The following is an 18,062-nucleotide window of genomic DNA, read 5'->3' as shown; positions in this document are numbered from 1 at the left end:
TCATATTGGAAAACAAAGATTTAATATGAGTCACATCAATCACTTTTGGATCTTCATCATTATTATCATAAAAACTAGAAGAACACGCTTTCACAAAGCAATCTTTTTTAGCACGCATCCTAGCGGTTCTTTCTTTGCACTCATCGATGTAAATTCTCATGGCTTTAAGAGACTCATTGATGTCATGCTTAGGTGGAATAGTGTTGGGGAACGTAGTAATTTCAAAAAAATTCCTACGCACACGCAAGATCATGGTGATGCATAGCAACGAGAGGGGAGAGTGTTGTCCACGTACCCTCGTAGACCGACAGCGGAAGCGTTATCATAACGCGGTTGATGTAGTCGTACGTCTTCATGATCCGACCGATCAAGTACCGAACGTACGGCACCTCCGAGTTCTACACACGTTCAGCTCGATGACGTCCCTCGAACTCCGATCCAGCCGAGTGTTGAGGGAGAGTTTCGTCAGCACGACGGCGTGGTGACGATGATGATGTTCCACCGACGCAGGGCTTCGCCTAAGCTCCGCGACGGTATTATCGAGGTGTAATCTGGTGGAGGGGGGCACCGTACACGGCTAAAATATCGTATATCAAGTGTGTCCATGGGGTGCCCCCTGCCCCCGTATATAAAAGAGCAAGGGAGGACGAGGCCGGCCCTAGGAGGGGGCGCACCAAGTGTGGAGTCCTACTATGACTCCCTAGTCCTAGTAGGATTCCACCTCCCATATGGAATAGGAAAAGAGGAAGGGAAAAAGAGAAGGAAGGAAGGGGGCGCCCCCCTTCCCTAGTCCAATTCGGACCAGACCAAGGGGAGGGGTGCGGCCACCTTGAGGCCCTTTTCCTTCTTTCCCGTATGGCCCAATAAGGCCCAATACGTATTCCCGTAACTCTCCGGTACTCCGAAAAATACCCGAATCACTCGGAACCTTTCCGAAGTCCGAATATAGTCGTCCAATATATCGATCTTTACGTCTCGACCATTTTGAGACTCCTCGTCATGTCCCCGATCTCATCCGGGACTCCGAACTCCTTCGGTACATCAACATACATAAACTCATAATAAAACTGTCATCGTAACTTTAAGCGTGCGGACCCTACGGGTTCGAGAACTATGTAGACATGACCGAGACACGTCTCCGGTCAATAACCAATAGCGGGACCTGGATGCCCATATTGGCTCCCACATATTCTACGAAGATCTTTATCGGTCAGACCGCATAACAACATACGTTGTTCCCTTTGTCATTGGTATGTTACTTGCCCGAGATTCGATCGTCGGTATCTCGATACCTAGTTCAATCTCGTTATCGGCAAGTCTCTTTACTCGTTCCGTAATACATCATCCCGCAACTAACTCATTAGTCACAATGCTTGCAAGGCTTATAGTGATGTGCATTACCGAGTGGGCCCAGAGATACCTCTCCGACAATCGGAGTGACAAATCATAATCTCGAAATACGCCAACCCAACAAGTACCTTTGGAGACACCTGTAGAGCACCTTTATAATCACCCAGTTACGTTGTGACGTTTGGTAGCACACAAAGTGTTCCTCCGGTAAACGGGAGTTGCATAATCTCATAGTCATAGGAACATGTATAAGTCATGAAGAAAGCAATAGCAACATATTAAATGATCGGGTGCTAAGCTAACGGAATGGGTCAAGTCAATCACGTCATTCTCCTAATGAGGTGATGTCGTTAATCAAATGACAACTCATGTCTATGGCTAGGAAACATAACCATCTTTGATTAACGAGCTAGTCAAGTAGAGGCATACTAGTGACACTCTGTTTGTCTATGTATTCACACATGTATTATGTTTCCGGTTAATACAATTCTAGCATGAATAATAAACATTTATCCTGATATAAGGAAATATATAATACTTTATTATTGCCTCTAGGGCATATTTCCTTCAGTCTCCCACTTGCACTAGAGTCAATAATCTAGTTCACATCGCCATGTGATTTAACATCAATAATTCACATCACCATGTGATTAACACCCATAGTTCACATCTCTATGTGACCAACTCTCAAAGGGTTTACTAGAGTCAATAATCTAGTTCACATCGCTATGTGATTAACACCCACAGAGTACTAAGGTGTGATCATGTTTTGATTGTGAGATAATTTTAGTTAACGGGTCTGTCACATTCAGATCCGTAAGTATTTCGCAAATATCTATGTCTACAATGCTCTTCACGGAGCTACTCTAGCTAATTGCTCCCACTTTCAATATGTATCTAGACCGAGACTTAGAGTCATCTAGATTTAGTGTCAAAACTTGCATCGACGTAACCCTTTACGACGAACCTTTTGTCACTTCCATAATCGAGAAACATTTCCTTATTCCACTAAGGATAATTTTGACCGCTGTCCAGTGATCTACTCCTAGATCACTATTGTACTCCCTTGCCAAAATCAGTGTAGGGTATACAATAGATATGGTACACAGCATGGCATACTTTATAGAACCTATGGCCAAGGCATAGGGAATGACTTTCATTCTCTTTCTATCTTCTGCCGTGGTCGGGCTTTGAGTCTTACTCAATTTCACACCTTGTAACACAGGCAAGAACTCTTTCTTTGATTGTTCTATTTTGAACTACTTCAAAATCTTGTTAAGGTATGTACTCATTGAAAAAAACTTATCAAGCGTCTTGATCTATCTCTATAGATCTTGATGCTCAATATGTAAGCAGCTTTACCGAGGTCTATCTTTGAAAAACTTCTTTCAAACACTCCTTTATACTTTGCAGAATAATTCTACATTATTTCCGATCAACAATATGTCATTCACATATACTTATCAGAAATGCTGTAGTGCTCCCACTCACTTTCTTGTAAATACAGGCTTCACCGCAAGTCTGTATAACACTATATTCTTTGATCAACTTATCAAAGTGTATATTCCAACTCCAAGATGCTTGCACCAGTCCATAGATGGATCGCTGGAGCTTGCATATTTTGTTAGCACCTTTAGGATTGACAAAACCTTCTGGTTGCATCATATACAACTCTTCTTTAATAAATCCATTAAGGAATGCAGTTTTGTTTATCCATTTTCCATATTTCATAAAATGCGACAATTGCTAACATGATTCGGACAGACTTAAGCATAGATACGAGTGAGAAACTCTCATCGTAGTCAACACTTTGAACTTGTCGAAAACCTTTTTTCGACAATTCTAGCTTTGTAGATAGTAACACTACTATCAGCGTCCGTCTTCCTCTTGAAGATCCATTTATTCTCAATTGCTTGCCGATCATCGGGCAAGTCAACCAAAGTCCACACTTTGTTCTCATACATGGATCTCATCTCAGATTTCATGGCCTCAAGCCATTTTGCGGAATCTGGGCTCACCATCGCTTCTTCATAGTTCGTAGGTTCGTCATGGTCTAGTAACATAACCTCCAGAACAGGATTACCGTACCACTCTGGTGCGGATCTTGATCTAGTTGACCTACGAAGTTCAGTAATAACTTGATCTGAAGTTTCATGATCATTATCATTAACTTCCTCACTACTTGGTGTAGATGTCGCAGAAACAGATTTCTGTGATGAACTACTTTCCAATAAGAGAGCAGGTACAGTTACCTCATCAAGTTCTACTTTCCTCCCACTCACTTCTTTCGAGAGAAACTCCTTCTCTAGAAAGGATCCATTCTTAGCAACGAATGTCTTGCCTTCGGATCTATGATAGAAGGTGTACCCAACTGTCTCCTTTGGGTATCCTATGAAGACATATTTCTCCGATTTGGGTTTGAGCTTATCAGGACGAAACATTTTCACATAAGCATCGCAACCCCAAACTTTTAAGAAACGACAACTTTGGTTTCTTGCTAAACCTCAGTTCATAAGGCGTCGTCTCAACGGATTTTGATTGTGCCCTATTTAACGTGAATGCAGCTGTCTTTAATGCATAACCCCAAAACGATAGTGGTAGATCGGTAAGATACATCATATATCGCACCATATCTAATAAAGTACGATTACGACGTTCGGCACACCATTACACCATGGTGTTCGAGGTGGCATGAGTAGTGAAACTATTTCACATTGTTTTAAGTGAAGGCCAAACTCGTAACTCAAATACTCTTCTCTACGATCAGATCATAGAAACTTTATTTTCTTGTCACGATGATTTTCCACTTCGCTCTGAAATTCTTTGAACTTTTCAAATGTTTCAGACTTATGTTTCATCAAGCAGATATACCCATATCTGCTCAAATCATCTGTGAAGGTCAGAAAATAATGGTACCTGCTACGAGCCTTAATATTCATCGGACCACATACATCTGTATGTATGATTTCCAACAAATCTGTTGCTCTCTCCATAGTTCCGGAGAACGGCGTTTTAGTCATCTTGCCCATGAGGCACGGTTCGCAAGCATCAAGTGATTCATAATCAAGTGATTCCAAAATCCCATCAGTATGGAGTTTCTTCATGCGCTTTACACCAATATGACCTAAACGGCAGTGCCACAAATAAGTTGCACTATCATTATTAACTTTGCATCTTTTGGCTTCATTATTATGAATATGTGTATCACTACGATCGAGATCCAACAAACCATTTTCGTTGGTGTGTATGACCATAAAAGGTTTTTATTCATGTAAACAGAACAACAATTGTTCTCTAACTTAAATGAATAACTGTATTGCAATAAACATGATCAAATCATATTCATGCTCAACGCAAACACCAAATAACACTTATTTAGTTTCAACACTAATCCCGAAAGTATAGGGAGTGTGCGATGATGATCATATCAATCTTGGAACTACTTCCAACACACATCGTCACCTCGCCTTTTACTAGTCTCTGTTTATTCTGCAACTCCCGTTTTCGAGTTACTACTCTTTAGCAACTGAACCAGTATCAAATATTGAGGGGTTGCTATAAACATTAGTAAGTACACATCAATAACATGTATATCCAATATACCTTTGTTCACTTTGCCATCCTTCTTATCCACCAAATACTTGGGGCAGTTCCGCCTCCAGTGACCAGTCCCTTTGCAGTAGAAGCACTTAGTCTCAGGCTTAGGTACAGACTTGGGCTTCTTCACTTGAGTAGCAACTTGCTTGCCATTCTTTTTGAAGTTCCCCTTCTTCCCTTTGCCCTTTTCTTGAAACTAGTTGTCTTGTTAACCATCAACACTTGATGTTTTTCTTGATTTCTACCTTCATCGATTTCAGCATCACGAAGAGCTCGGGAATTACTTTCGTCATCCCTTGCATATTATAGTTCATCACGAAGTTCTACTAACTTGGTGATGGTGACTAGAGAATTCTGTCAATCACTATTTTATCTGGAAGATTAACTCCCACTTGATTCAAGCGATTGTAGTACCCAGACAATCTGAGCACATGCTCACTAGTTGAGCGATTCTCCTCCATCTTTTAGCCATAGAACTTGTTGCAGACTTCATATCTCTCAACTCGGGTATTTGCTTGAAATATTAACTTCAACTCCTGGAACATCTTATATGGTCCATGACGTTCAAACGTCTTTGAAGTCCCGATTCTAAGCCGTTAAGCATGGTGCACTAAACTATCAAGTAGTCATCATATTGAGCTAGCCAAACGTTCATAACGTCTGCATCTGCTCCTGCAATAGGTCTGTCACCTAGCGGTGCATCAAGGACATAATTTTTCTGTGCAGCAATGAGGATAATCCTCAGATCACGGATCCAATCCGCGTCTTTGCTACTAACATTTTTCAACATAATTTTTCTCTAGGAACATATCAAAAATAAACACAGGGAAGCAACAACGCGAGCTATTGATCTACAACATAGTTTGCAAAATACTATCAGGACTAAGTTCATGATAAATTTAAGTTCAATTAATCATATTACTTAAGAACTCCCACTTTGATAGACATCCCTCTAATCATCTAAGTGATTACGTGATCCAAAGCAACTAAACCATGTCCGATTAACACGTGAGATGGAGTAGTTTCAATGGTGAACGTCACTATGTTGATCATATCTACTATATGATTCACGCTCGACCTTTCGGTCTCTGTGTTCCGAGGCCATATCTGTATATGCTAGGCTCGTCAAGTTTAACCTGAGTATTCCGCGTGTGCAACTGTTTTGCACCCGTTGTATTTGAACGTAGAGCCTATCACACCCGATTAACACGTGGTGTCTCAGCACGAAGAACTTTTGCAACGGTGCATACTCAGGGAGAACACTTTTATCTTGAAATTTTAGTGAGAGATCATCTTATAATGCTACCGTCAATCAAAGCAAGATAAGATGCATAAAGGATTAACATCACATGCAATCAATATAAGTGATATGATATGGCCATCATCATCTTGTGCTTGTGATCTCCATCTCCGAAGCACCGTGCTCGTGATCTCCATCTCCGAAGCACCGTCATGATCACCATCGTCACCGGCTCGACACCTAGATCTCCATCGTAGTATCGTTGTCGTCTCGCCAACTTATTGCTTTTATGACTATCGCTACCGCTTAGTGATAAAGTAAAACTATTACATGGCGATTGCATCTCATACAATAAAGCGACAACCATATGGCTCCTGCCAGTTGCCGATAACTCGGTTACAAAACATGATCATCTCATACAACACATTATATCACATCATGTCTTGACCATATCACATCACAACATGCCCTGCAAAAACAAGTTAGACGTCCTCTACTTTGTTGTTGCATGTTTTACGTGGCTGCTACGGGCTTAGCAAGAACCGTTCTTACCTACGCATCAAAACCACAACGATAGTTTGTCAAGTTGGTGCTGTTTTAACCTTCGCAAGGACCTGGCGTAGCCACACTCGGTTCGACTAAAGTGAGAGAGACAGACACCCGCCAGTCACCTTTAAGCAACGAGTGCTCCGAACGGTGAAACCTGTCTCGCGTAAGCGTATGCGTAATGTCGGTCCGGGCCGCTTCATCTCACAATACCGCTGAACCAAAGTATGACATGCTGGTAAGCAGTATGACTTATATCGCCCACAACTCACTTGTGTTCTACTCGTGCATAGCATCAACGCATAAAACCAGGCTCGGATGCCACTGTTGGGGAACGTAGTAATTTCAAAAAAATTCCTACGCACACGCAAGATCATGGTGATGCATAGCAACGAGAGGGGAGAGTGTTGTCCACGTACCCTCGTAGACCGACAGCGGAAGCGTTATCATAACGCGGTTGATGTAGTCGTACGTCTTCACGATCCGACCGATCAAGTACCGAACGTACGGCACCTCCGAGTTCTACACACGTTCAACTCGATGACGTCCCTCGAACTCCGATCCAGCCGAGTGTTGAGGGAGAGTTTCGTCAGCACAACGACGTGGTGACGATGATGATGTTCCACCGACGCAGGGCTTCGCCTAAGCTCCGCGACGGTATTATCGAGGTGTAATCTGGTGGAGGGGGGCACCGCACACGGCTAAAATATCGTATATCAAGTGTGTCCATGGGGTGCCCCCTGCCCCCGTATATAAAGGAGCAAGGGAGGACGAGGCCGGCCCTAGGAGGGGGCGCACCAAGTGTGGAGTCCTACTAGGACTCCCTAGTCCTAGTAGGATTCCACCTCCCATATGGAATAGGAAAAGAGGAAGGGAAAAAGAGAAGGAAGGAAGGGGGCGCCCCCCTTCCCTAGTCCAATTCGGACCAGACCAAGGGGAGGGGTGCGGCCACCCTTGAGGCCCTTTTCCTTCTTTCCCGTATGGCCCAATAAGGCCCAATATGTATTCCCGTAACTCTCCGGTACTCCGAAAAATACCCGAATCACTCGGAACCTTTCCGAAGTCCGAATATAGTCGTCCAATATATCGATCTTTACGTCTCGACCATTTCGAGACTCCTCGTCATGTCCCCGATCTCATCCGGGACTCCGAACTCCTTCGGTACATCAACATACATAAACTCATAATAAAACTGTCATCGTAACTTTAAGCGTGCGGACCCTACGGGTTCGAGAACTATGTAGACATGACCGAGACACGTCTCCGGTCAATAACCAATAGCGGGACCTGGATGCCCATATTGGCTCCCACATATTCTACGAAGATCTTTATCGGTCAGACCGCATAACAACATACGTTGTTCCCTTTGTCATTGGTATGTTACTTGCCCGAGATTCGATCGTCGGTATCTCGATACCTAGTTCAATCTCGTTACCGGCAAGTCTCTTTACTCGTTCCGTAATACATCATCCCGCAACTAACTCATTAGTCACAATGCTTGTAAGGCTTATAGTGATGTGCATTACCGAGTGGGCCTAGAGATACCTCTCCGACAATCGGAGTGACAAATCCTAATCTCGAAATACGCCAACCCAACAAGTACCTTTGGAGACACCTGTAGAGCACCTTTATAATCACCCAGTTACGTTGTGACGTTTGGTAGCACACAAAGTGTTCCTCCGGTAAACGGGAGTTGCATAATCTCATAGTCATAGGAACATGTATAAGTCATGAAGAAAGCAATAGCAACATACTAAACGATCGGGTGCTAAGCTAACGGAATGGGTCAAGTCAATCACGTCATTCTCCTAATGAGGTGATCTCGTTAATCAAATGACAACTCATGTCTATGGCTAGGAACATAACCATCTTTGATTAACGAGCTAGTCAAGTAGAGGCATACTAATGACACTCTGTTTGTCTATGTATTCACACATGTATTATGTTTCCGGTTAATACAATTCTAGCATGAATAATAAACATTTATCATGATATAAGGAAATATATAATACTTTATTATTGCCTCTAGGGCATATTTCCTTCAAATAGATCTAAGTTTCAAAGAATCAACATCAAGAGAAATTCTATCCATGTTCCTAGCCAACTCATCAATCTTAGGCAATTTTTCTTCGAGCAAAGCATTGAAATTCTTTTGCGAATTCATAAATTCTTTAACACTAGTCTCAAAATTAGAGGGAATCTTATTAAAATTTCCATAAGAGTTGTTGTAGGAATTACCATAACTATTAGAGGAATTACTAGGAAACGGCCTAGAATTAAAATTTCCACTATACGCGTTGTTACCAAAATTGTTCCTACCAACAAAATTCACATCCATAGATTCATTATTATTCTTAATCAAAGTGGACAAAGGCATATCATTAGATCAGAAGAAACACATTTATTAGCAAACAATTTCATAAGTTCATCCATCTTTCCACTCAAAACATTAATCTCTTCAATAGCATGAACCTTTTTACTAGTGGATCTTTCAGTGTGCCATTGAGAATAATTAACCATAATATTGTCTAGGAGTTTAGTAGCTTCTCCTAAAGTGATTTCCATAAAAGTGCCTCCCGCGGCCGAATCTAAAAGATTTCTAGAAGCAAAATTCAATCCAGCATAAAAAATTTGTATAATCATTCATAAATTCAAACCATGTGTAGGTCAATTACATATCATTAATTTCATTCTCTCCCAAGCTTGTGCAACATGCTCATGATCAAGTTGCTTAAAATTCATAATATCGTTCCTAAGAGAGATGATCTTAGCGGGAGGAAAATACTTAGAGATAAAAGCATCTTTGCACTTATTCCATGAATCAATACTATTTTTAGGCAAAGAAGAGAACCAAGTTTTAGCACGATCTCTAAGCGAAAACGGAAATAGCTTCAATTTAACAATATCATTATCGACATCTGTCTTCTTTTGCATATCACACAAATCAACGAAGTTGTTTAGATGGGTAGCGGCATCTTCACTAGGAAGGCCAGAAAAATGATCTTTCATAACAAGATTCAACAAAGCGATATTGATCTCACAAGATTCAACATCGGTAGTAGGAGCAATCGGAGTGCTAATAAAATCATTGTTGTTGGTATTGGAAAAGTCACACAATTTAGTATTATCTTGAGCCATCGTGACAAATAGTCAATCCAACACACAAGCAAACAAGAAGCAAGCGAAAAGAGACGAACGGAAGAGAGGCGAAGAAAAGGCAAAGGTTTTCGAAAATCGTTTTAGAAGTGGGGGAGAGGAAAACAAGAGGAGAATGGAAAATAATGTAATGCGAGGGAGAAGAGTTTATGATGGGTACTTGGTATCTCTTGACTTGGCATAGATCTCCCCGGCAACGGCGCCAGAAATCCTTCTTGCTACCTCTTGAGCATGCATTGGTTTTCCCTTGAAGAGGAAAGGGTGATGCAGCAAAGTTGCGTAAGTATTTCCCTCAATCTTTTAGAACCAAGGTATCAATCCAGTAGGAGACAATGCGCAAGTCACCTAGTGCCTGCACAAACAATCAAGAACCTTGCAATCAACGCGATAAAGGGGTTGTCAATCCCTTCACAGCCACTCGCAAAAGTGAGATATGATAAAGATAGTAAGATAAATATTTTTGGTATTTTTGTTGTATAGATTGGAAAGTAAAGATTGCAAAATAGTAAACGAGATGCGATGTAAATAAAAGAGATGCAATATAATAAGAAAGAGACCCGGGGGCCATAGGTTTCACTAGTGGCTTCTCTCAAGATAGCATGTATTACGGTGGGTGAACAAATTACTGCCGGGCAATTGATAGAAAAGCACATAGTTATGAAGATATCTAAGGCAATGATCACGAATATCACGTCCGTGTCAAGTAGACCAAAACGATTCTGCATCTACTACTATTACTCCACACATCGACCGCTATCCAGCATGCATCTAGAGTATTAAGTTCATAAGAACAGAGTAACGCATTAAGCAAGATGACATGATGTAGAGGGATAAACTCAAGCAATGATATAAACCCCATCTTTTTATCCTCGATGGCAACAATACAATACGTGCCCTGCTGCCCCTGCTGTCACTGGGAAAGGACACCCCAAGATTGAACCCAAAGCTAAGCACTTTTTTCATTGCAAGAAAGATCAATCTAGTAGGCCAAACTAAACCAGTAATTCGAAGAGACTTGCAAAGATATCAAATCATGCATATAAGAATTCAGAGAAGAACCAAATAATATTCATAGATAATCAAGTTCATAAATCCACAATTCATCGGATCTCGGCAAACACACCGCAAAAGAGTATTACATCGAATAGATCTCCAATAACATTGAGGAGAACTTTGTATTGAGAATCAAAGAGAGAGAAGAAGCCATCTAGCTAATAACTATGGACCTGAAGGTCTGTGGTAAACTACTCACGCTTCATCGGAGAGGCTATGGTGTTGATGTAGAAGCCCTCTGTGATCGATTCCCCCTCCGGCAGATCGCCGGAAAAGGCCCCAAGATGGGATCTCACGGGTACAGAAGGTTGCGGCAGTGGAAAAGTGGTTTCGTGGCTCCCCCTAGTGTTTTTAGGGTATAAGAGTATATATAGGCGAAAGAAGTACGTCGGTGGAGCTCCATGGGGCCCACGAGGGTGGGGGCGCGCCTACCCCCTGGGCGCGCCCTCTTGCCTCGTGGCCGCCTCGCGGAGTTCCAAACTTCAACTCCAAGTCTTCTGGATTGTGTTTGTTCCAAGAAAGATCATCGCGGAGGTTTCATTCCGTTTGGTATTCCTTTTCTGCAAAACACTAAAATAGGCACACAAAAACAGAAACTGGCACTGGGCCTTTGCTTAATAGGTTAGTCCCAAAAATAATATAAAAGAGCATATTAAAGCCCATTAAACATCCAAAACAAGTAATATAATAGCATGGAACAATCAAAAATTATAGATACGTTTGAGACGTATCAGTTAACTTGCCCGATGATGGGCAAGCCATAGAGAATAAATGGATCTTCAAGAAGAAGACTGACGCTGACGGTAATGTTACTGTCTATAAAGCTCGACTTGTTGCAAAAGGTTTTCGACAAGTTCAAGGAGTTGACTTCGATGAGACTTTCTCACCTGTAGCGATGCTTAAGTCTGTCCGAATCATGTTAGCAATTGCCGCATTTTATGATTATGAAATTTGGCAAATGGATGTCAAAACTGCATTCCTTAATGGATATCTTAAAGAAGAGTTGTATATGATGTAACCAGAAGGTTTTGTCAGCCCTAAAGGTGCTAACAAAGTGTGCAAGCTCCAGCGATCCATTTATGGACTGGTGCAAGCCTCTCGGAGTTGGAATATATGCTTTGGTAGTGTGATCAAAGCATATGGTTTTATACAGACTTTTGGAGAAGTCTGTATTTACAAGAAAGTGAGTGGGAGCTCTGTAGCATTTCTAATATATATGTGGATGACATATTGTTGATTGGAAATAATACAGAATTTCTGGATAGCATAAAAGGATACTTGAATAAGAATTTTTCAATGAAAGACCTCGGTGAAGCTGCTTATATATTGGGCATCAAGATCTATAGAGATAGATCAAGACGCTTAATTGGACTTTCACAAAACACATACCTTGATAAAGTTTTGAAGAAGTTAAAAATGGATCAGTCAAAGAAAGGGTTCTTGCCTGTGTTACAAGGTGTGAAATTGATTCAGACTCAATGCCCGACCACTGCAGAAGATAGAGAGAAAATGAAAGTCATTCCCTATGCCTCAGCCATAGGTTCTATCATGTATGCAATGCTGTGTACCAGACCTGATGTGTGCCTTTCTATTAGTTTAGCAGGGAGGTACCAAAGTAATCTAGGTGTGGATCACTGGACAGCGGTCAAGAACATCCTGAAATAACTGAAAAGGACCAATTATATGTTTCTCGTTTATGGAGGTGACAAAGAGCTCGTCGTAAAAGGTTACGTCGATGCAAGCTTTGGCACTGATCCGGATGACTCTAAGTCACAAACCGGATACGTATTTATATTGAATGGTGGAGCTGTCAGTTGGTGCAGTTCCAAGCAGAGCGTCGTGGCGGGATATACGTGTGAAGCGGAGTACATAGCTGCTTCGGAAGCAGCAAATGAAGTAGTCTGGATGAAGGAGTTCATATCCGATCTAGGTGTCATACCTAGTGCATCGGGTCCAATGAAAATATTTTGTGACAATACTGGTGCAACTGCCTTGGCAAAGGAATCCAGATTTCACAAGAGAACCAAGCACATCAAGAGACGCTTCAATTCCATCCGCGATCAAGTTAAGGAGGGAGACATAGATATTTTCAAGATACATACAGATCTGAATGTTGCAGACCCGTTGACTAAGCCTCTCTCACGAGCAAAACATGATCAGCACCAAGACTCCATGGGTGTTAGAATCATTACTATGTAATCTAGATTATTGACTCTAGTGCAAGTGGGAGACTGAAGGAAATATGCCCTAGAGGCAATAATAAAGTTGTTATTTATATTTCCTTATATCATGATAAATGTTTATTATTCATGCTAGAATTGTATTAACCGGAAACTTAGTACATGTGTGAATACATAGACAAATAGAGTGTCCCTAGTATGCCTCTACTTGACTAGCTCGTTAATCAAAGATGGTTAAGTTTCCTGACCATAGACATGTGTTATCATTTGATAACGGGGTCACATCATTAGGGAATGATGTGATGGACAAGACCCATTCGTTAGCTTAGCATTAATGATCGTTTAGTTTTATTGCTATTGCTTTCATCATGACTTATACATGTTCCTCTGACTATGAGATTATGCAACTCCCGAATACCAGAGGAACACCTTGTGTGCTATCAAACGTCACAACGTAACTGGGTGATTACAAAGATGCTCTACATCTGTCTCCGATGGTGTTTGTTGAGTTGGCATAGATCGAGATTAGGATTTGTCACTCCGTGTATCGGAGAGGTATCTCTGGGCCCTCTCGGTAATGCACATCACTATGAGCCTTGCAAGCAATGTGACTAATGAGTTAGTCACGGGATGATGCATTACGGAACGAGTAAAGAGACTTGCCGATAACGAGATTGAACTAGGTATGATGATACCGACGATCGAATCTCGGGCAAGTAACATACCGATGACAAAGGGAACAATGTATGTTGTTATGCGGTTTGACCAATAAAGATCTTCGTAGAATATGTAGGAGCCAATTATGAGCATCCAGGTTTCGCTATTGATTATTGACCGGAGATGTGTCTCGGTCATGTCTACATAGTTGTCGAACCCGTAGGGTCCGCACGCTTAACGTTCGATGACAATTTGTATTATGAGTTATGTGATTTGATGACCGAAGTTTGTTCGGAGTCCCGGATGAGATCACGGACATTAGGAGGAGCCTCGAAATGGTCGAGAGGTAAAGATTCATATATTGAAAGGTTACATTCGGACAGCGGAATGGTTCGGGTTGTTTCGGATGAGTTTCGGAGTACCGGGGGTTACCGGAACGCCCCTCGAAAGTTCATGGGCCTTAGTGGAAAGGAGAGGAGGGCCACAAGGGAGGTCGCCCCCCCCCCCATGGCCAGTCCAAATTGGACTAGGGAGGGGGCGGCGCCCCCTCTTTCCTTCTCCCCTCTTCCTCCTTCCCTCTCTCTCTATCTCCCTCTCTTGGAAAGGAAGGGGACTCCAACTAGGATTGGGAATCCTAGTTGGACTCCCCTATGGCGCGCGCCCCCTATGGCCGGCCTCCTCTCCTCCCCCCTTTATATATATGGGAGGGGGGCACCCCAAAGGCAGACCAAGTCTTCTCTTAGCCGTGTGCGGTGCCCCCTCCACAGTTACACACCTCGGTCATATCGTCGTAGTGCTTAGGCGAAGCCCTGCGCCGGTAACATCATCATCACCGTCACCAAGCCATCGTGCTGACGGAACTCTCCCTCGTCCTCAACTGGATCAAGATCTCGAGGGATGTCATCGTGCTGAACGTGTGCTGAACACGGAGGTGCCATACGTTCGGTGTTTGGATCGGTTGGATCGTGAAGACGTTCGACTACATCAACCGCGTTACTAAACACTTCCGCTTCCGGTCTATGAGGGTACGTGGACACACTCTCCCCGCTTGTTGTTATGCATCTCCTAGATAGATCTTGCGTGATCATAGGTAAAAATTTTAAAATACTGCGTTCCCCAACAGCACTGACTATGAGCACTCCAGGTTACTACTCCCTCCGTCCCAAAATAAGTGTCTTAACCTTAATACAACTTTATACTAAAACTAATACAAAGTTGTGACACTTATTTTGGAACGGAGAGAGTACTACTTTTTTTATAGTAGGGCCATCACTAAGTTTTTTTAGGGGTAAACATGCTCACTTTATTGCTTAATAGAAATTTTAACATAGGGTTATCTAGGCTTAAGAACCAGACATGACGCCTTTGTGAAAGAGAAAGAGCATGCTTAGCTAAGGAATGCACCTCTACATTAGACATGCAAACTTCGGGAACCATAGAACTGAACACCATAATCCGGTGTTGTATCTCTGTGATGATGGTGGTGTTGTTTCCATTCATTCGAGCCTTTACTCAAATCAGTAACCAAACTATTGCAATCAGTGGCTAGCTTGATGTGAGTCAAATTGAGATCCGCTACTACTACCTGGAATATGGGATACTTGCGCAAAAACAAGAATGCACATTGGAGCAAAAGGAAATGGGAGACAGCAGATGTCCAATCTTTTTTTTTTTTTTGAGAATGAGAGGTCCAATCAACTTTCTTTCTTCAACGTCTACGATTCAGCCCAACTAAGGCCTTAGGCCCGCCAGAGCTGTGGCCCACACCATTCCGCTGATTTTGCCTAATAAAAAAACAAGAAACACCCCATGCTGAAATAACTCCTTTTTTTTTTGAGGGGATGCGGAAATAACTCCTGAGGACGAATTTGATGTCTTGTTAAAAAAAAAACTCGTGAGGACGAATGCGTTATCGTCTTCCTTCCGCCGTTCCGCGTCTTTATATCTGCTGGCTCTGCTCCTCGTGTTCGAAAAGTACAAAAACAACCGCAATCCGCAATCGCGCAGGGACACCGATGGCAGGCTCCGGCGAAAGCGCGAGAACTTCGGCGCCGTCGCCTCCCGGGCCGCCCCCCGGGTTCGGCGAGGGCGCCCCGCCGGACAACGCTCTGCACGCCCTGGGCTTCGAGTACACCCGCATCACCGGGACCGAGGTCCTCGGCCGCCTCGCCGTCACCGAGACCTGCTGCCAGGTACGTGCGCGCGTGCGCCCGCCGCCGCCGCCGGCCGCCTTGCCAGACCATATGTGTATGTACTTGCGCCGTGATCGTCTTAATAAGTTGCTGCCGTCGGCGTGGTCGCAGCCCTTCAAGATCCTCAACGGCGGCGTCTCGGCGCTGATGGCGGAGTCAACGGCGAGCATCGGCGGGTACATGGCGTCCGGGTACCGGAGGGTGGCCGGCGTGCAGCTCTCCATCAACCACCTCAAGCCGGCGCGCCTCGGCGACCGCATCGAGGCCAAGGCGAACCCCATCCAGGTCGGCCGCAACGTCCAGGTACGTACAGTACAATCCAACACAACTTTATCCCCGCACGAGACAAAATTCCCCTAGATCCCATTTTGTTTTCAAACGGAGCTCATCGCCCAAAATAAAAGATCAATTGATAAAAGCCAGTCTGTTACTGGCTTACTGCATCTGCAATTTGATTAGTCAGCTGCTGCATGTGGAAGGAATGGTCAAGATTCCGGATTGGTTGGGCGTTAGAAAAATTAAACGAGCAGACAGCAAGATGAGATGCACAAGTTTGACACTTCTGCTTGCCTCACAGGTCTTCTCTGGCGGCTAACACATTTCTCTTTTCAAACACGCTAAAAGAAGAAAAATGCTCTGCGCAAGAAAGTGACGGATGGGGTCAGATTAAGTGCAGCAGTCCATGATTAACCATTGAATGTCCACGTATCATGCTGTCGGAATATGCTTTGTTAAGACTCACTGAACTCAATCTACAATTATAGATGTGCATATGGTTCCGTTTCAAAAAAATAAATAGATGTGCATATGGCTCCTCTTCTATATTTTCCTTGTTTCTTCAGGTATTTCAGTTATTTGCACAATTTGTCGGTCAAGAGTGACTGTATTTGCTAAAATAAACATGGTGAATCTGACAGGTTTGGGAGGTCCAGATATGGCTGTTGGATCCGTCCACATCGGAGCACAAAGATTTGGTATCATCAGCAAGGGTTACCCTGCTAACCAACTTGTCAACGCCAGAGGAAATGAAGAGCTATGAGAAGGGCATCAAGAAATATGCAAAGCTTTAGGAACCGTAATATGTTAAGCGCAATATATTGCAGTCCAACAAAAATTAAGTATATAAGTTGATATCCAAATCACTAGATCAAGAATGTATCACTTGCAATTTTTTGCAAATGTCCAGGACTACCGTGACAAGCATGTATCACTTGATCAAGAATTTTAGTCGGGAAGTGATGATAATCCAAGTAAGAATTCAGATAGTCCTACAGATTGCATATCCCGCCTCCCTTTTTTTGTCTCTTCCTACATCACTAGTCATCTTCCCAGATCAATGCACTGTGAGACTCTGCCCGCATAGTATCTGAAGGAAATAGAATCATGACTAACTTTTCAATCACTTTTTGGGAAACTAATGAAAAACTACCCAAGTTTTGGGAAGTAGTTGATGATGCATTTACCGTTACGTCTTCTGCAACTACTTTTGACAAGTTATCAGCTGTTTTCCAACTGTTGCAGAGCCTATTGAAAAAGAAGAAAACATTCAGTCAAAAAAAAGAAAAGGAAGAAAACATTTGCCATTCTACGAATTAGAAATCATTTATTCAGATAATTCGCTCACTCTCCATGCCGGAAATGAGAAGATGGGCAGTGACAGAACTGAGCTTTTCACCTGAAATCAGGATCAGGGAAGTTCCACCAACTAGCACTCTGTTCAACTTTTAGAACGAGTTTTGACCGGAAGAAATGATAGATGCAGAACTGATATGGAACTTAAACTTTATACTACAGGATAGGGCGATGCTTGAGATAGCTGCCAATGAAGTAACATTGGGGTAGTATTACTCAACGGTCAATTCTACTTCAGGCTAGAATTTGTGCAGGTGTAACTGGAGCTAGGTTTTGTAGTGCAAACAACCATTTCAGCACATGAGCACAATCGCAGGGTGGTGAAATTATTTTCTTTCAAACGAATTCTTTTAATTGATGATGGTTTGTAAAGAAAAGAAAAAACCCTCACTTGCTTACTTGGACATACGATCATGTTAAAATTTGTCATTTAAACTTAGGATGTTCCTGGAGCCAGAA

The 18,062-nt window shown here is 42.7% G+C and overlaps 1 protein-coding gene across 1 annotated transcript; it reads left to right on the top strand.

Moving 5' to 3' along the window:
• The first annotated feature begins 15,639 nt into the window (after positions 1 to 15,639).
• Positions 15,640 to 17,243, top strand: LOC109739581 (1,4-dihydroxy-2-naphthoyl-CoA thioesterase 1). Its single transcript, XM_020298663.4, has 3 exons — positions 15,640 to 15,971; positions 16,083 to 16,274; positions 16,889 to 17,243. Exons 1-3 carry the CDS (start codon positions 15,684 to 15,686, stop codon positions 17,039 to 17,041), a joined length of 633 nt encoding a protein of 210 aa, XP_020154252.1. The 5' UTR covers positions 15,640 to 15,683; the 3' UTR covers positions 17,042 to 17,243.
• The last annotated feature ends 819 nt before the right edge of the window (positions 17,244 to 18,062 follow it).

This window comes from Aegilops tauschii, chromosome 1 (assembly GCF_002575655.3).
Source record: "Aegilops tauschii subsp. strangulata cultivar AL8/78 chromosome 1, Aet v6.0, whole genome shotgun sequence".
Taxonomy (NCBI): domain Eukaryota; kingdom Viridiplantae; phylum Streptophyta; class Magnoliopsida; order Poales; family Poaceae; genus Aegilops; species Aegilops tauschii.
This window is presented reverse-complemented; position numbering and strand designations above follow the sequence as displayed.

Bases quoted from the DNA above. Each gene is read 5' to 3' on its own strand.
- LOC109739581 (XM_020298663.4), top strand. From the start codon at position 15,684: ATGCGTTATCGTCTTCCTTCCGCCGTTCCGCGTCTTTATATCTGCTGG. The intron at 15,972-16,082 runs GTACGTGCGCGC...GCGTGGTCGCAG, and splicing joins TCACCGAGACCTGCTGCCAG to CCCTTCAAGATCCTCAACGG. The intron at 16,275-16,888 runs GTACGTACAGTA...TGAATCTGACAG, and splicing joins AGGTCGGCCGCAACGTCCAG to GTTTGGGAGGTCCAGATATG.